This window comes from Ornithodoros turicata, chromosome 1, assembly GCF_037126465.1.
Source record: "Ornithodoros turicata isolate Travis chromosome 1, ASM3712646v1, whole genome shotgun sequence".
Lineage (NCBI taxonomy): Eukaryota > Metazoa > Arthropoda > Arachnida > Ixodida > Argasidae > Ornithodoros > Ornithodoros turicata.
In genome coordinates, this window is record NC_088201.1 from 182,847,247 (window position 1) to 182,866,547 (window position 19,301).

Below are 19,301 nucleotides of genomic sequence, written 5' to 3' on the forward strand. Positions count from 1 at the left end.
TTAAACTACCAGGTCTTGTATATGGTTATGATGGTTGTGGCGTTGTCTTCTCTTACGTATAAGTTTGTTTTATAAGCGCTAGACACGCGTAAGTCACAGCAGGAAATGGGAGACCGGGCTGTATTCGCTGAGTAATCGGGCTGGGCCAGGCCACATATACACAGGAAGGCCCGGGCCAGGCCCGTGTCGAGCTACCTCTCAATGCACTCGGGCCGGCCTGGGCCCAGAATAGTCGGCCCGTGTGCAGCTGTAAACTTTAATCCTAGTGCAGACCACGATCTCAAGAGACTTGCAGAAAAAACAACAAACAACACCCTTATTTTAAGTTGATGAATGGGGAGTTTCATTGCCAGGGGCGATACTCTACTGCTGGTGGTGATGCGGGGAATGAAATAATGAACCCCTTCACAATGAAGATTGAAGTCCTATGGTGTCCAAAAGGTCAAAAGAGCTTTGAGGGCAGAGCGTTGGTCGGCTGGATTTGGCCAGGGATCGAGCCATTTTGAGAGGGCGAGAGTCCAACTGATTAGGAGACCTGGAGAGTGTCGTTCAGGAAGGCTGGTCGTGTGGGCAATGAAGAAGGATTTGCTCTTCTAGATCTTCTAGAGCACACTCAGTGACACCGTAATGGAGAGTCAACTTGTCTCAAGCGGTAACGCCATTGAGCTGTAAAAGCCCCATCGCTATGTAAAAGTCACATCCACTTTGTGTTGTTGTCACATCCACTCGCATCCGATGAATTAATGCTGGACGTTGACGAGAGGTGTTTCGTGGCATGCGGAAAGCGAGCGTTGGATCAACTCTTCTCAGCATAGATGGGGAGAGAATGTCAGTTGTCCATTGGCGGGAAGCCAGAAGTGTCACGAGGAGTCGAAGAATGGAACGGCGCTCTCCTCTCAGCAGCGCAATAGTCGTCCGTCTCAAAGACGGGAGAGCTGCTTCTGCGTCGCTGTGTGCCTGTTCGTTCCCCATGACACCACAATAGGCTGGAACCCACTGGAGAACCAGCCTGTGACCTGCTTCGTACACAGTGTGGTAAGCCATTAAGACATCCGTCACTAGGGGAGCAGAGGAGTCTCGTACGCCGGAATGTTCAATAGCTTGCAGTGCAGATTTTGAGTCAGTGAAGAGTGCCCAAGTCAGCGGGGTAAAATCAACAATGTGCCGCAGAAAGAAAAGGATGGCATAGAGCTCCGCAGCTGTTGATGAGGTTATATAATCGAATTTTCTGCATGCATACAACTTTGGCCATTTGATTCCATCTGCTTATGTTACGGGATTAACAGCTCATATCGGTGGATGTCTGTGTACGAAGAAGCGGTTCCGCCGCTCTCCCGGTCAATCAGTTTTGCCAGCAACCATTTCTGCTACATTTCTGCAGCTCCGAGTCTTCCCGACATTTCTCTCTCCATGCAGATGGCTTTGATAAAAGTGGCTGCAAAATCCATCGATTTGCATCAGAGATATCCGTTTCAACCCAAACCAATCCAGTTTCCCCAACATGGTGGCACCTTGTAAATAAGAGTGAGGTACAACTACTGGATAGCCTGTAATAACAGGGAGCTGTATTTCGGCCTGTGATTTGAGACCTCAAAAAGTGGGCGGAGCTTCAGGTATATGCAGGTCCAACGAATGGCCAGACTCCCCTTTAATACACTGCACTGGTGACGGTAACTTGTTGACCGTGGGCAGAGGTGTTGTCAACTGTGTGTGAACTTTGGTGGCTTCATACCACCATCATGGTCTGTTGTTGTGTTGCGTTCCACTTGTAAGTTCACTTCTTACAAGTAATGCTCAGTTTGTAACGTGTTCGCCTTGTGATTCCAAGGTTGCGGGTTCGAATCCTGCTGAGTACGGCAGCAGCTTGATGGCAGGGAGCAAATTGCTATGACACGCCGTTCTCCGCGAGGGACGTTAGATACGGTGTGCGGTATGTTGACATTTCGGCGCACGGTGGCGTCGCTCATGATCATAGTTATCTCGCGACGTAATGCCACTAATGATTAATTAATTAATTAAGTAATGCTCATTGGAGCTTCTTTTGTTTATTTAGCCCTCGTACACGCTCTGGCCCTTCGGCACTGATTCCCTTCAGCGTATTCCTAATGTGCGTCCTAATTCCCCGTGACTGTTTGCATAATATCGATCATTGTCACGTGGTTTAGACCAAGTTGTTTTTCTGCAGATGTAGGATAAATAGGTGCACTCAGCTTCAATAAGGCATAAAATCATGCTGACCACTAATCCATCGTGCCTTTCAATTTATTTTCAGTTTTTTTTTGACGGTGTCAAGCTTGGAGAGGAAAAGAAGCTGGCAGCTGCCCTTTTTCACAAGATCTTCAATTACGTTCCAGTAGAGGGTGAAATTTACAATAACGTGATGTTCACAGAGTTGCATGTCACTTGTCCAAAGAACATGACGTTAACGCTCTTACCAGAGGTGAGTGTCGTGAAGACGTTCGCGATACATATCTCCGCACAGTCATTACTGTAGCGAAGATTAAATAAAAGGGGAAGGGGGGACACTCTTACCCATGAACGCCTAGAACGGAGTGGGAGTATACATCTCGAGAGGGCTGCGAAGACCCGGCGTTTGGCCAGTGTAAACATTATGGCACCTACATTATATTTTATACTATTGAGACATACTGCCAGCCACCAGTTGGGGCCAGGGCAAGAGTGTACACGTGTACACAAAACGTGTACAACAACAACAAAAGTGCAACGTGACCTAATTGAACGCACACACAAAGGGAAGGCACCAGCACTGACAACACTAACCGCCCTCCAATGTATCGCTCCATAGACGAAAGCGTGACATGCTGCATGACCGAGCACCTAGATACAGAAAGCCTGCGCGCTCGTCGACGTGACGTAGCAATTAAGAGTCAGCCAATCAGGACTGTGTTTTCAATAGCCGTAGCCAATCACGAACGTGCTTTCAGCGGTCGTGGCCATGGAGAAGAACCGCTGTCGTCTGCGAGTAGTGACTGAACGTCCCCGCATAATAAATGAAAAAAAACTTGGAAGTAAAGCGCAAAATGATCTCAATCTTTCTCAAAACTAATTGCACTTGCACTTTTACCGTGAATATTTAGGTGTGCAGGTTCCAAAAGAGCTGCAATCATTTGCTGGTTCTTGAATTCGCAGAACGGTGAATCGCAGTTGCAAACGAATTCTGACTTTATATGTCCACGTAGCGAAGTAGGGAGAGGAGGCAATGCGCAGGCTTTCTCTATCTTGGTGGCGTTGGTTAAGGCCGCAAAACGTGAACACTATGTGGAACTCAAAGGGCCTGTCTGCACAGTGCTTATAGAATAGCGTTTTCGTGATGTGGTGGCGTAAGGCCGCTTGCTTGAGTCCGTCGCTTGCAGCCCAGTTGCGCCTCGGAATCACGACTTAAGCGAGAGTAGAAAACCAAAAACACAGAGGAATCACTCTTTCGAAGCAGGCTTGGTTGTTCATAATAAAAAAATATGCTATCGCGAGGCAGTCTAATGCGGATGTCCCAGCGGCATAAACACTTCCTGTGACACTGCACGAATGACACGAAATATTAAGACATTAAACAGTCACTGTCTTTTTGCGCACCCGCTTAGCAGTTGCGCTTGCGTGTTACATCCGCTGATAGCGAATCATTGCAACGGAACATCGTTCAGGATGGAGCGAAGGGATACGCAATACGCTGTACGCAGCCGTATAAGCGCGGTAAGGTGAATCAGTCTTTCCCGTACACCAATAGACCTTTTTCTCTGTGCCAGGTGGTGCGAACGTCAGCGGCCCAAAATATGCAACGAGCGGTAGTTTTGCAGACGGCGTGGCACTTTCAAATACATGGCCTCGGGTTGTTTGCACTTGGCAAGACGCACCGCTTTTCCTGTGGATTTCCCTCTTGCTCTGTAACTCTCCTATAGACGCATACCGTTCGAAAAACCAAGCAGAACCCGCCGATGAAACTCCCCACTGTCTGTATCCGTGGCCGCTAGGGCCTGCAACGGCGTTGTAGAAACTTTGCTGCCAGTGCCGTGTATTAAAGGGGAGTCTGGCCATTAATGGGACCTGCCTATACCTGGAGCTCCACCCACTTTGTGAGCTCTCTGGTCAATCACAGGTCGAAGTACTGTTCTCTGTTATTACATCCATCCAGTACTTACCCTTATTTACTGGGTGCCACCATTTTGGAGAAACTGGGTGGATTTGGATTGAAACGGATATCGCTGGTGACAGACCAAAACGACGGATTTTGCGCCCGCTTTTATCAACGCATCTGCATGGAGAGAGGCATTTTGGGAAGACTCAAAATTCAGAAAGGAATGCTAGCAGAAGTGATTGGCCACGAGAGCGGTACAACCGCTTCCTCGTAGCAGACGACTGCCGGTATGAACTTTTAAATAACGTAACCTAAGTTACGCAAAAATGCGCAAAGATTGATGTATCAATAAAATTCAACGATGTGATGTAAAGCCTTACCGATCACGTACACTTGCTATTTTCTTGGGATAACGGCCTTAACTAGGCCTAACGTTAGCGACGGAACATATCATTTTCGCGTAAATAATGATGGCAGAGCGAAAGTTGAAGTTGACTTTGCAGATGCGTACATGACGATATAAACTCACAGTATGAAATTAAAGTTGTCTGTGCAAATTTTGTTGTCACGAAATCTTCGCTTGGACGTTCCAAGCAGCATTCTCCATTTTGGAGAAATTTTAGTGTCATAGCCGCCCCTATGGAGTACGACAACCAATGAAATGCGCCCAAGTTTGATTGACAGGTCGAGCCTCTTTCTTAGGCTCCTCCTAATGTCCAGACTCCCTTTTAATACAGTGCACTGTTTGCTGCAACAGCCCTATAAGCGGATACGGTTCGACCGCGCTGCCTGCTAGCTACGGCGCGACTACTAATATAATATATATATATTATCTTTCTCTCGTAGGATGCCTACATACACGTGGACAATCTGGTCTTCATCGGTACGGGTGGTTCCATAACTATCACTGGGGAATTCAAGAAATCAGGGGACACCAGGTTGGTAGCTGATATCACATTTTAGAGAACGAGTGATTCATTGATTGTGATGCATACCTTGGCTATCGTTCCAGGAGCGACTAACGAACATTGATTTTACACGTGGAGGTTAATGCCAACCTTCATCCCGACCGACATCGGCCTCTCCCCTGATTTGTTGAAAACGCGAGGGGTTAGCCGTTTTCTTTTCTTTTTTTGATACTGCTTATGCAGTACATAATTGGTACAAAAAGCGTCCTGTTTTCAACAAATGTCTCTAGGGATGATAGTTGGCTAGGGATAGTTGGTCTCTAGGCATGATAGGGATGATAGTCGGCTAGGAGCGTGCTATGCGGTGAAGTTCATTTTTAAGGGTCGGGTGGTGGTGTTTTCCCCGTCAGCTAACGCTAACGAATGGTCTCATTTGCTGCGACAGCACTTCCATTGTTTTACGGTATCTCCAACCCTTCGAGCTGAACCAGAAAGCACGCGTCCATTACTAAACTAGACCATTAGAAGGGCTGTTCAAAATCGTAGGAATTCCACTGGTTAACTCCGGACACCTTGCGAGTTCCTGGAAATGGCACGGGGTCGTCTCACGGCGTGTGCTTTTCTTTACCCTCAGTGTAACTATCGAGTCAAAACATGGGTACACTGTGAAACCGCCGAAGACGTTTTCGAAACCTGATGGTGCTGACGGAGAAGTGTTCCTCGTGATTTTCAACCGAGGACATCTCCTGACATGCCTTATCGGCGGAAAGGAAAAAGAGGTTGCTTCGCTCACTACGTCATGTGACGTGCCTGCAGTCAAAGTAAAAAACTTTGACACCTACAACGTGGAATTTGTGAGTGATTCATTTTTAATCATCGTGTAGCGGCTTCTAATGGAGGGTGTTTCACGAAAAATGAGCCACAGGTTAAAAAAAGGGGCTTATCACACACCAAAAGACGGGCTGCATAGTGTTTCCAGTGGTGTGAGGGTACTCAAACTATTTTTGTTTTGTAATTCATAACTCATTAATTACATGAAATTTACGTTCTCAAAGAGGGGCAGGGCCTGTCCAGAGAAGCTGATCTTCAACTTCGCCGTTGTCGTTAAGGTAACAGAGCGCGCGTTTACACAAGCCTCCATGGAGCGAATGTAGAGCGAAAAAAGCTGCGAACTTCGCTGAGCGTCGGACGCCCTGTGCGAGGCTTAAAAAATGTGAGCGTCCACCGGCGATCCGCCCATGCCAGATATTTTCGCCGAGCGTCCGCGATTCCGGAAGCGTCAACTGCGGATGACACGAGGCCTGTCAATGAAAGCGTCTTCCGCTACGAATCTGCCCCAACTGGGCTGCCTTGTCACCTACACGTAGTCGTCCGCTCTCGTGAATCGCCTTCTTCTTCTTGGTATGGGGTGCTGCCGTCTGCTTGCCTACTGAACCGCTAGAGCGCCTGGCATTCTCTGCCAAGAAAGATGTTTTCCTTTAGCAGTGTTGAATATGCCTTTTCGTACATTACTGCGCACAATTCTTTTGTTACAGTCGTTGGATTTAGTTGCAAAATTTGTTACATTAAGTGCATTTTTTTTTCTCGAGCAACTGATTCCACTACGCTTTCACCTTGTAGTGTGGCAACAGTGACATCAGAGCTTGATTTTCTGACTCAGTCCGCTGGTTTCTCGTCCCATGAAGCTGGTGCCGGTGAAGTTCGTTGCAAGAAATTCGCCCTATGGAGGTTGGCTTTTATAGTAGCAGGGCACACATTAGGCACTCACGTTAGGTACGTACGTAGGTACGTAGGTTAGGTACGTTAGGTTATTCTTCCAGGGCGTCAGTCATGACGTTGCCGACATATGTGAGGCCGACTATTGCGAGCCTCGGTCTCGCGAACCTCGGGAGGAGTCTCCCTTTCAAAGGCAGTCTGGCCATTCGTGGGACCTGCCCATATCCGAAGCTCCACTCACTTTTTGAGGCATCTGGCCAGTCAATGTTCGAAATACACTTAGATACTATTCGAGACTACCTAAAGTGGATGGGGAAACAGGATTGAATTGCATTGTTGCATTGAAACGGATTTCCTTAACGACCTTTCAATACAACGGCCCTCGCAACCCCTATTATCAATGCCATGAGGGCGGAGAGAGGCCTGTTGAACTTCGCATGAAGATGCGGAGTGGCAGATTCGCTTGCTGCGAACACTGATGGGCGTGCAGAAAGGCTGTACCGCTTGTTGGTAAAGACACCGATGCCGGAACGATCCTATGGGTACAAAACATAAGCAGATGTAATCAAAAATGGACCGGGGGATTATGTAAACAGTAAAGTTGGGTAATGCAAGACAAAATTTTACCGTTTTTTTTTCTTGCGGTATTCTTGGCATCACTGTCTTCACCAGGTGTAACAGCAGCGAGGAAAGTCGTGATGTTCACGTAAGTTAGGATAGCCTCGGTATGCCCATGTCTCCCGGTGTGGCAAGCGCGTGCGAGAGAGACGGAAATATAGGGGTACGCGTACCTTGCGGGCAGTCTATCTCGCGACCGTGTGAAGTTAGAGCGCCGATCGATGTGTCGTTGGAAAGCGCTTGAGAGGTCCTACCTGCACCTTAAGCGATATCAGCTCCAACAACAATAACCAATATTTTGTAAAGTTGCAAAGTTGAAATGCAATGCAGAATGTCGGCATACTATAGGAAGCTAAAATTGTGCCCGCCATACTAAAATAAGATCAGAATTGAAGTAAACGGCAATCAGGAGAAAGGGCGGCTCGAGAGGAACCCGGAAGGCCCTCAAAGTCTAGGACCGAGCGATCGAGAGAGCTAGAGGAGCGCCAAAGACAAAATAACGGCCGAGGCAAATTTGACTGGCGGCGCTCTCTCTTTCTGCTGTTGACGAATGGCTAATGAATAAAATGAATAAAGACTCGTATTTCTTTCACTAAAATCCCACAAAGGAATTGGAGATTATGATACTCGTAACTTCATGGAAAAGGCTATGGCTCGGACACGCACGACTGAGCCCACACCAACCTTTTTTAGGTTCAAAGTAAATGATGGATAGCTAGCCTTTAGTTGCTCGTTTTGTAGCTACACTCTGTGCTTTCTCTATGAGACGCGTTGTCAAAAGAACTCGTGTTTCCTTTCCTTAGGAAAGCATGAGCTGCGTTCAAAACTGTCACTAGCTAAAGGAGGCGACCTTCTGACGAAAATAGTCTTGTGAGTTCCTTAGGAAAGGAATGAAAGCAGCTGAACAAAAGTCATATTCTGAAATTACAAGAGGATATGCATTCACAGACTAAAATTCAAGTACTTTATGAAATACTTTTGTCATTAAATCCCGGCTTCGGAGCTACGCGTGTTCGAAGCTACGCCTCCATTTTGGGAGAGTGCAGCAGCTGTTATTGCGACCCCAAGAAAAATAGTAACCAATGAAAAACCCTCTCTCCCTTCCCTTTTAACAGACGGCTCTGATGACAGGGGACATGATTCTGATTTCGGTCAAGGTCCCATTGCGGTTAATGTCTCATTACGTTAAAAAACAAAACGAAAAACAAAAACAAAGCTCTCATTTAGACTAAGTAAAGCATCATGTGAAAGCGCTCAGCTACTTAACTCCGTTATGGGTCGGTGACACAAGAAGTTCAGTGACATGTGAAGGCGTTTTAACGTAGTGAGCCAACGTTGACCGAAGTGATGTTGAACGTAATAAGAAGACAATGAGACAGTTATCGTAACGTGATTTTGACAGAAATGAGATGCTACCGAGATGAATGTCCTCCTGTGCTGACTTCTGAGTAACACATACAGAGAATACCCCAAGAACACGCTGACATCCCTCACTCATCCTGAGGATGTCATTGCGGGACAGCAGTGACATTCTTGGAATATCCCCACATGATCCTCAATTTGTTAGAAAAGTGTTAGAATGAGACCCCAGAGATGGTCCTAGGGACAACATCTGGGGACAAAACTGGGATACTCTCAGGAGCACTATAGGATCATGAAAAATCCTCCAGTAAATCTGCTTTCATTTCTCACTTTTAGAAGTGAGCAGACGTTTACAGTGAAAACGAACTCTCTCTCTTGCAGTTTTCAACCTTGGCCATCAGCTTGTCATTTTCCGTCTCTCATTTTTGATTGTTTTTCGATGACGAACAATAGATGCCGTGGTATAAAAAGCAAAAAAATATAAAAGGCCATGTGTCACTAAGTGTAAGACTAAGGCAGCCGACTTTGAAAGGAATATCCAACAGTGGCACTTTCTTTCTTTAGAAAAAATCTTCCCGGAAACAACACCGCAAGCGATGTTGCCCCGACGACCGTTTTACGGGCCGCGCATTCCAAGACACGGCCCAGCCGGGGGCGGACCGTGTACTCCATGCACTGGGTTCAATGTGCGATAAAATATAGCTTGCTAGACCTTTCATTGTGATCTTATTGCCATGAACATCCCTGCAACGTCCCTGATGGGATGCTGCACGGAGCATTTCCGTGGAAGATGCAGAAAAGTGATGGCATATTACAGCGCGTGCTTGACTTTCGTTGGATGTTTTAAATCAACTAAGTAGGAAACACGGACGTTACCTTGGTTGTATCCATATCATCCAAGGAATTCGTCACTGATTTGTTGCTTATACATGAAATTGAATTAAACTTAGGTACTTCACCCTTGATTTTGACTGCGATGCTAGGAGGACTCTCGCACATGCGGGAGTTTGCAAGATAGGCAATACATGATATATGTTTTATCTGCAAAAGGCACTGCCTTTTGCAGATAAAACATATATCATGTATTGTCAAGTAATGTCAAGCACGCGATGTAATATGCCATCACTTTTCTGCATCTTCCACGGAAATGCTCCGTGCAGCATCCCATCAGGGACGTTGCAGGGATGTTCATGGCAACAAGATCACAATGAAAGGTCTAGCAAGCTATATTTTATCGCACATTGAACCCAGTGCATGGAGTATCCGTTGAAATCATTTAATTTGTATTTGTACCACAGTTTTTTTGCATTTTCTCTTTGTAGTATTTTTGTAGTTTATAAATGATCACTGCTTATTTGGTTGAATTTGATAATGACAAACAAACCGAAACACTAATTAATTGGCGCAGACATACAAATGCACATCGCATTATTAAACTAATTTACTTCTCCTATATACAGGGTGTTTCAAAAAACGTGTCATTCGGACTTTATAAAAAAACGGGGCGACGGAAAAATACGGGGTAAATGGCACTTGTGTGGCAACTGAATTTGCCATCTTGCAAAAATATTTTCATTTGATTTTAATTAAAAGAAATTGAATTTCTTTAATTGAACTTCAAAATTTCCCAAGTCAGCCTCACGTTTTTTTACAGAATTAGAGAGCCCGTAGCGAACTTAGTCAAAACCACCAAGAAATCCGCTCGATATTGCAAAGGGAACTGCCCAAAAAAGTCCCGAAGTTGAGGCTTCAGAGTTTCGGGTATTCAACAGCGCACCAAATCAGTCGCAAAGATGCGCGGAGGGCAGGACATGTTCCTGCCTACATGAAGCTAGAAGAGTTTATCGCCGGACCGGCGTGCAGCACAAGACGCGCCGATAACAAGGCGGGTGACATTCCACCATACGTTGATAAGCGGCAAATAAAAATGATTCCGCCTCTTTTTTCCCGCCCTGTTTTTTTTTTCGACCTTCTATCTTTCATGGGGGCAGGAGCAAGACCTCCTCTCCACGAATCTTTGCGTCTGATTTCGTGCGCCGTTGAATACCCGAAACTTTGAAGCCTCAATTTCGGGAATTTTTTTGGCAGTTCCATTTGCAATATCGAGCGGATTTCTTGGCGGATCTGACTAAGTTCGCTACGGGCTCTGTAATTCTGTAAAAAAACGTTAGGTTGACTTGGGAAATTTTGGAGTTCAATTAAAGAAATTCAATTTCTTTTAGTTAAAATCAAATGAAAATATTTTTGCAAGATGGCAAATTGAGTGCCACACAAATGCCGTTTACCCCATATTTTTCCGTCGCCCTGTTTTTTTATAAAGTCCGAATGACACGCTTTTGAAACACCCTGTATGTCCTCCGGCTGGCGGCCGCTGGATGTACGCAAATGACTATCACTGGAAGGTCCTTAACACTCTCTCCATAACACTCTCTTGATCTCCTCCGGACATCTCATCACGGACGAGGACGCGATGACACTTTGAGGACGTCCTGAGGATCGCGAGTGTTCTTGGGGTAGCTTTTGTAGTCGCACATGCTTAAAATTAACATAACACTGTATGCTCTTGATTCACCTTTCAGAAGACAGGCCTCAGTGACAGCGGTCTGGTGCCAATTGTAAAGACCCCGTGAGTCTGGAGGACAGGATCCCCTTCCTTCCATTTAGTTTCGTTTTTTCTTTCTTCTCGCGTGGTTGATGTGAAATAAAAGAGTGCAATCACATGTGGCGTAAGTGCAAGGTTCTTCTAGTGAGCACATCCAAGTGTAGAATGAACAGTTTGTGGCAGTTGGCTCCAGTGTTCTGGTCGTTGCGCGACGTATCACTGATATCACGTCGCACGTTGACAACGCTGCCGCAGAAATGACGACGCGAAATAATTTGAAGCTCGATGAGACATACGAAGCCAAACTACTTGTAGGGAGAAAGGTAATCAGTAGTGCCCGCGACTTTATGCAGAAAAACCTTCCAAACTATGCATGCAAATACACAACGCGAAACGCCCAAGCATGAACACGATATCTAGAAATATTACGATGTCCTAAACCTTTCGCGTACCTGGAACTATTAAATACCAAAATTGTCTACATGAATGTTCTAAAGAGCGATATTAAACGGTAGGAGCAACTTATTTATTTACATATGGTAAGCAAGACTTTCGTGCAGAAGACTGCACTTCTTCAGGGTACAAAAATATGAACATGGTACAGGCACGTAAGTAGTATATGATCAGCTCAAGTAGTCGGCAACTCACATAGTGGCCTAGACGCGCCATTAATTAGAAATTAGAGTAATTTGGGATCCCCTAGAGTAATTAGGGTCATTCAGTGAGTCATTACACTAATTGAGGAGCATTTAAGATGTGTCCAGACCACTGTGTGAGTTGCCGACTACTTGAGCAGATAAAAATAAAAAAGAGATAGAAAATAAAATAAAAAGCTAGAAATTGATTGGAGAGAAACAATTTATTTGAAAATCAACGACGCCGTGTCGAAGAAATCGGGTGAAATCATGTTGCTTCTTGACCGCCGTGAGTTGCAGAGATTAATGACAAGTGACTACCTAGTTGCAAGGCATCACGCCAGATGCTGCCACAGTCATGGCTCTATGTGTGAAAGATAGGAAAAAACACAACAAAATACTAACGGAGGGTAAAAATTGCAACAAGAAAGACACTGCTACACAAGTCTAAACATGCGAGAATGTGTACAAAACAACGGCGAAAAGGCCTAACCGCTATGGCAAATGCTAAACATGCGACAACACGGAGAAAAGGCTTAAGACGCACAACGCTAAGAAGCTCAACGAAAGTCACTGCTAAATAAGTCCAGTCATGTGGGAAAAAGGCTTAACACGAGCGTGGTAAAGATGCGCAAACATCGGGAAAAACGCCTATGGCAAATCACTCACCTTTCCCCGCGGCAACGAACTGTCCGCTCCTGTAGACAGCCAGGGCTTAACTGACGCGGCGGCAGCGGAGCAACCAGCTGCATGTCCTCTCTCCATGAGAGCCACAGCCCGACTGATGCAAGCGTCGCTCTACAGGCGTACGCATGCGCGCGCTTCTAGCACCACTTTTCTGGTGACCACCAGTGAGAAGTAACACGACCGTTCCTGTGAGAAGCTAAGAGAGAAGTGAATTACTGCACTTACTGTGAACTACTGGGCCTTACTTCTTGGTCGTGACGTCATCCCATTGTCCCAAAACTACAGCACCTTTTTCACTAACGGTCATCACAACTTCTAGGGACCAGGTCCATCTGCAATGAGACCACAACATGACGTCATTATTTCCTGTCCCAGGCATGCAGCTGCATGGTTCAAGAACGCGTATGGCTGCACTCTAGACAGGAGACATATTATTTATTGAATCATTAGCCCAAGGTTCTTTTCTTTATCCCACTATAATGATTGCATAAAAACAGAAAAAGTATTGCAGAAAAGCACAAAACACCATGCATGAAATCTGATCATAGCAATTAAGCATTTTTATCCAAATGGCTTACTAAATGTGACTTACCAAAATCAAGAAAGGACAAAATATACTAAAAAGTAACACCATCGATAACTAATAACGAGGTCTAGGTACACAACAAATCAACCCAGAACATCGGTAACAAGGAGCGCAGAACGAATTGTCCGTTTCATCTGAAAGTCAGGCAGAGAACTGAATCGTAATGCTTTCTACCTCCAGAATATCACTCATGAATGTGACACATCCACCCCCCTGCAGTTACTCTCTGAACTAATTGAATCGCAAAATTATTAAGAATCATGCCAGTGCTACTCACGTCCAGATCAAAGGTGTGCAGCACTAGCGTCATCGTCAAGACAAGAATGATCAACAAGAATCTTTCTTGCCAAAAAAGGAAAAATACAGAGCTAGATGCATCAACAAAAAGAAAGCATGCATCATAAGACAGAACAGGTCCAGGCACGTCAGGAGATTGCTCAACGAGTACTGTCACACGAGGAAAAGCTGCATGACTGCCAGACAACAAAGGAAAGCAAGCACCGAGAAACCACTTGAATAAAGTGGAAAACACACTATCCAGCTTCAAGCTATTTCTAGACACATACACTCCACTTATTCAAAAAGTCCTCATCGTAAATCCGCTCTTCACAAAATCCAGGGAAGCGCACACCACCCACCAGTGATGACCCATATATCCGTACCCCGTGAGAGGTAAGCTGAATCATACTGAGGCTACACTTTTCCACAAATGGCCAACACAACAGCTACTGACAGAATCAATGCGTGCCATCTACCAGTAACACGCCCGTACCTGCGAGAGTCTAAAGAGAAGTGAATCCTTGCACCCTCTGATGGCCTTACTCATTGGTCGTGATGTCATTCTATTGTGTCAAGACTACACTGTTTCTTTTTTTTACTAACACCCAACACAACTACTAGGGACAAGGTCCACCTGAAACAATAGAGTCGCGGCATGACGTCTTCACCCAGGCGTGCAGCTGCATGGTACAAGGACGCGTACGACTGCGCTCTGGATAGGAGACCTGTTACTTATTGAATCACTATCCCAGGATTATTTCCTTAATGCTTCGAAGATGATTGCCTAAGAAACAGAAAAACTATTGCAGAAAAGCACAAGACACCATGCATGAAAGCTGATCGTAGTAATTAGGCATTTTAATCCCAAAGACTTACTAAATGAGACCTACCAAAAACAAGAAAGAACAAAATAACAAGAAACACCATCAATGGCTAAATACAAGGAGCTCAGTGAGACATGTTCGTTCCATCCGAGAGTCAGGCAGAGAACTGAATAATGGCGCTTTTTTCCTCCTGAATAAAGCCACACATCTGTCCCCCTTGCAGGAGCTGACATGAAGCAGGCTGACATCCAAAGTGATTAATTTACCAAATACCACTTTGGGAGGTGTGCTTCATAGGAATTTCTACCCTGCACTCAGATGCAAGCATTTCTGCACAAATACCTACAACTGCAAACATCTTACTTCATCAACATACCGAACACCCAACAACATCTAACAAACAAACAAACAAACCTACTTCTCATGATAGAACAATATTCAGCTTTAGAAAGCGGCTTTCTTCTGCGTAAAAGCAGTGCAATAAGGAAAGAGCAGCAAAAAATTGCATGCACTTGTGCTCGAATGGTTATGACTTCGCAAACCGAAGTATACGTTGATAAACTGAGAAAAACACACCCATTCCTGCTATCGGCAAATTATTGCCTAATGCGATACTCACAACTGCATTGTCCCTGCGTAAAGAAAGCACAGGACAAGGGTACACAAATTCCCTTAAGCGATGAGGGAAAATTACTGCTACTCGGGCAGCAAAACACGATATACGCTGAATTTTTACAGGTGAAAATTGCAATAAGAATGGCACTGCTAAGGAAGTCCACACGTACGACAGTGCATACAAAACACGACGGGGAAAAGGCTGAAAGACGGAGCGCTCAGGAATAATCGCAGCACCACCGCACATCGCTACGAAACTCAACGGCTAACACAAGACGACAACAACAAAATACTAGTGGCGGGTAAAAATTGCAACAAGAAAGACATTGCTAAACAAGTCCAGACATGCGACATCGCATACAAAACACTGCTCATCGGGGAAAGGGCATAAGCCTGCGATAGAAAATCATAGAGCATACACGAGTTCATTTTACTATTTTACGTTAACTAAACGCGGATCACTATTTCTTGACTGAAAAACGACGCATAAATTCTCTTAATTGAGCAGAGGAAAATAACTTCTACTTGAACCACACTCTGAATTTTTATCAAGAAACCAACAGGGTAATACGCGACAGCGAAGCAATAGAGATGCGGAGCAGATGTACTAATGGATATTGTCAGTTGACGTCACAAATCAGAAAAAAAAAAACACTACAGCTCAGGAATTTCTACTTCAGGCTCAGATACCAGCATTTCTACTGAAATACACATAACTGCAAAATTAAACACTTCTTACTTCATCAACATATCGTGCACCCAACAAAATCTAACAAACAAACAAACAAACCAATTTCCCCTGATAGAACACTCTTCAGCTTTACCAAGCGACTTCCTTCTGTATGAAAGCAGTGAAAGAAGAAAACAGCAGTGAAAAATTATGCGCACTTTTGCTCGAATGGCTATAACTGCAAAAAACCGAAGCACACGCTAATAAACTGAGAGAAAGACACCCATTTCTGCTATCAGATAAATCTCGCATAATGCTACATACACAATCGCGTTGTTCCTGTGTAAAGAAAGCACAGAGCAAGGGTACACAAATTCCCTTAAGCGAGCAGGGAAAGTAACTTCTTGTAGGACAGCATAATATGATAATGTCTTCATGACAATTCGCTGTTCGATGTGCGCGCTCACCTTGTTGTTGGCCATCTTGTCTAGCACGTGTCTCTGTTTTGCACAAACTTTGGACCACTATGTGGTGAACACAGAGGCCTGTCGCGTGTGAAAATGATGAAAAAGAAGTAGCGCGAGCCATTTGTACACTCAGGAGACAGGAAGTCCCGGTTTGACTTGAGCACCTCTCGTAGTATATACGTGTGCGCCGATGAAACAATAGAGCTTCACTCCGGATATAATAGGATATCGCCAGTCGACCGTCGCGAACAAAAAAAAAAAGAAAGCGGCTCAGGAATGCATGTTGGCTATACATCCAAGAAAAAATGGTGCCGTGCTTTTGTGCAGCAGTTATGATACTGAAGGGGATTCATTTAATTTTACTTTGGTTCGCTTACAGCCATATATTTTGTAAGAATACTATTGAGTAGAATGGGTAAATGAGAACATCATTGGCTACACGCTGTACCTCTCATCATTTTTAAACCAAACCAGTTTACAAATGTTCACAAGCACAGGACCCTTCACAAAATAGGTGAGTCGCTAATGACTCAAACAAAATAAAACAGAATAGTCATTCCAACATCATTAACTGCAAGCTTCAGAACCCAACACAGCAGTGCGTGGCCATCAACACGCATTGGGCTCACCTCACACACTCGAAGCCTTTCTGAATACATTTTACTGGCACTGGAATAAATGATTCATAGCAAGGATAATCATCTGCTGCACGTCGTATTTTTATAAGAGACTAAGTCAACCTCTCGTCGTGTTAACACTATGTAGGGATAATGATAACTACAACAACGATAGGGTATTTTTTTATTGATTTTGTCATTTTCAAGAGTTCATTAGTTTGTGTGAGTCATCGAAAAATTAAAATGTCAGCTCTGCTGCTGTTAAAGCTGCTGATGTCACCTATTTTGTGAAGGGTCGTGTGCTTGTGAATAAGGAAATAATCTTGCAATTCAATAAATAATAGGAGGGTTTGCCTCTGCCTTCTTCATGTGGCGCTCTAGTGCTTCAGGTGAACCTTGTCCCTAGTAGTTGCGTGGGGCGTTAGTGAAAAAAAACAGTGTAGTCTTGACACAGTGGCATGACGTCACGACCAATGAGTAAGGCCATCAGAGGGGTCCAGGACTCACTTCTCTTTTAGACTCTCGCAGGTACGGGCGTGTTACTGGTAGATGGCATGCGTTGATTCTGTCACTACCTCCTGTGTTGGCCGTTAGTGGAAAAATGTAGCCTCAGTACGATTCCGCTTACCTCTCACGGGGTTCGGACGTATGGTACTCACTGGTGGGTGGTGTGCGCTTCCCTGGATTTTTTGAAGAGCGGATTTACGATGAGGACTTTATGAATAAGTGGAGCATATGTGTCTAGAAATAGTTTGAAGCTGGATAGTGTGTTTTCCACTTCGTTCAAGTGGTTTCTCGGTGCTTGCTTTCCTTTGTTGTCTAGGAGTTATGCAATTTTTCCTCCTGTGACAGTGCTCGTTGAGCAATCTCCTGACGTGCCCGGACCTGTTCTGTCTTATGATGCATCGAGCTCTGTATTTTTTCTTTTTTGACAAGAAAGATTCTTGTTGATCATTCTTGCCTTGACGATGACACTAGTGCTGCCACACCCTTGATCTGAATTTGAGTAGCACTGGAATGATTCTTAATAATGTTGCGATTCAATTAGTTCAGAAAGTAACCGCAAGGGGGTGGATGTGCGGCTTCATTCAGGAGGAAGAAAGCATTACGATTCACTTCTCTGCCTGACTCTCGAATGGAACGAACACATGGTTCTGTGCTCCTCGTTACCGATGTTCTGGGTTGATTTGCCGTGTACCTAGACCTCGTTATTAGTGATTGATGATGTTCCTTTTGAGGATATTTTGTTGTTTCTTAGTTTTGGTAAGTCGCATTTGGTAAGTCATTTGGATAAAAATGCTTAATTGCTATGATCATATTTGATGCATGATGTGTTGCACTTTTCTGCAATAGTTTTTCTGTTTTTTATGCAATCATTATAGTGGGATAAAGCAAAAATCTTGCGATAGCTATTCAATAAATAATAGGTCTCCTGTTTAGAGCACAGCCGTACGCGTTCTTCAACCGTGCAGCTGCATGCCTGGGACAGGAAGTAATGACATCGTGTTGTGGTCCCATTGGAGATAGACCTTGTCCCTAGGAGTTGCGACGATTGTTAATGAAAAAAAAAAACGCTGTAACCTTGGGACAATGGGATGACATCACGACCAATGAGCAAGGCCCTCAGAGGGTGCAGGAATTCACTTCTCTTTTAGCCTCTCGCAGGTATGGTCGTGTTGCTTCACACTGGTGATCGCCGCAAGTGGCGATAGGAGCCCGCGCGCACGCGTAGTGCCCGTAGAGCGGCCCTTACTTCAGTCGGGCTCTGGCTCTCGTGGAGAGAGGAGGTAAGGTCGGTCGCTCCGTCGTCGCCACGTCAATTGAGCCCTGGCTGTCGACGGGAGCGGACGCTCCGTCGTAGTGGGGGAAAGGTGAGTGATTTGCCGTAGGCATTTTTTCTGATGTTTGCGCCTTTTTACCACGTTCGTGTTAAGCCTTTGCTCCACATAATTGGACTTGTTTGGCTGTGACTTCCATAGAGTTTCTTCGCGTTGTGCGTCTTGAGCCTTTTCTCTGTGTTGTCCCATGTTTAGCATTTGCCGTAGCGGTTAGGCCTTTTCACCGATGTTTTGTACGCGCTCTCGCATGGTTAGACTTGTATAGCAGTGTCCTTCTTGTTGCAATTATTACCCACCGATGGTATTTTGTTGTGTTTTTCTGTCTTTCATGCATACAGCCATGACTGTGGCACCATCTGGTGTGATGCCTTGCAACTAGGTAGCCACCTGTTGCCGATCTCTGCAACTACCGGCTGTCAAGAAGTAACATGGAGGACGCTGGTCACTCTGGACGGTTTTCTTCGACACGGCGTCATTGATTTTCAAATAAATTGTTTCTCTCCACTCAATTTCTACCTTTTTATTTTATTTTCTATCTCTTTTTTATTTTTTATCAGCTCAAGTAGCTGGCAACTCACACAGTGGTCTGGACGCATCCTAAATGCTCCCCAATTGGTGTAATGACTCACTGAATTATCCTAATTACAAGGGGGGTTTAGATTACTCTAACTGCTAATTAATGGCGTCCAGGCCACTGTGTGAATTGCCGACTACTTGAGCTGATCATACAGGGTGTCCCACCGAAAAAGGGCCAGGGGCTAATGAAAAAACAGAGTGATCTACACAA

The 19,301-nt window shown here is 44.9% G+C and overlaps 1 protein-coding gene across 2 annotated transcripts in view; it reads left to right on the plus strand.

The window, feature by feature from the left end:
* The window catches only part of LOC135378865 (uncharacterized), a 44,352-nt gene extending 25,331 nt beyond the window's left edge, over nt 1-19,021 (plus strand). Inside the window, exons 4-8 of one of the 2 annotated variants that reach the window (XR_010418594.1) lie at nt 2,273-2,440; nt 4,937-5,028; nt 5,633-5,852; nt 18,342-18,547; nt 18,853-19,021. Coding sequence is in view for 1 of the 2 variants with exons in the window: in XM_064612015.1 (XP_064468085.1) it covers nt 2,273-2,440; nt 4,937-5,028; nt 5,633-5,852; nt 11,274-11,324 (531 nt within the window). In the remaining variant the exon portion in view is untranslated. Of the gene's footprint in view, nt 1-2,272; nt 2,441-4,936; nt 5,029-5,632; nt 5,853-11,273; nt 11,415-18,341; nt 18,548-18,852 lie in introns of those variants that run through there. The other variant, XM_064612015.1, reaches the window with a different exon arrangement.
* The last annotated feature ends 280 nt before the right edge of the window (nt 19,022-19,301 follow it).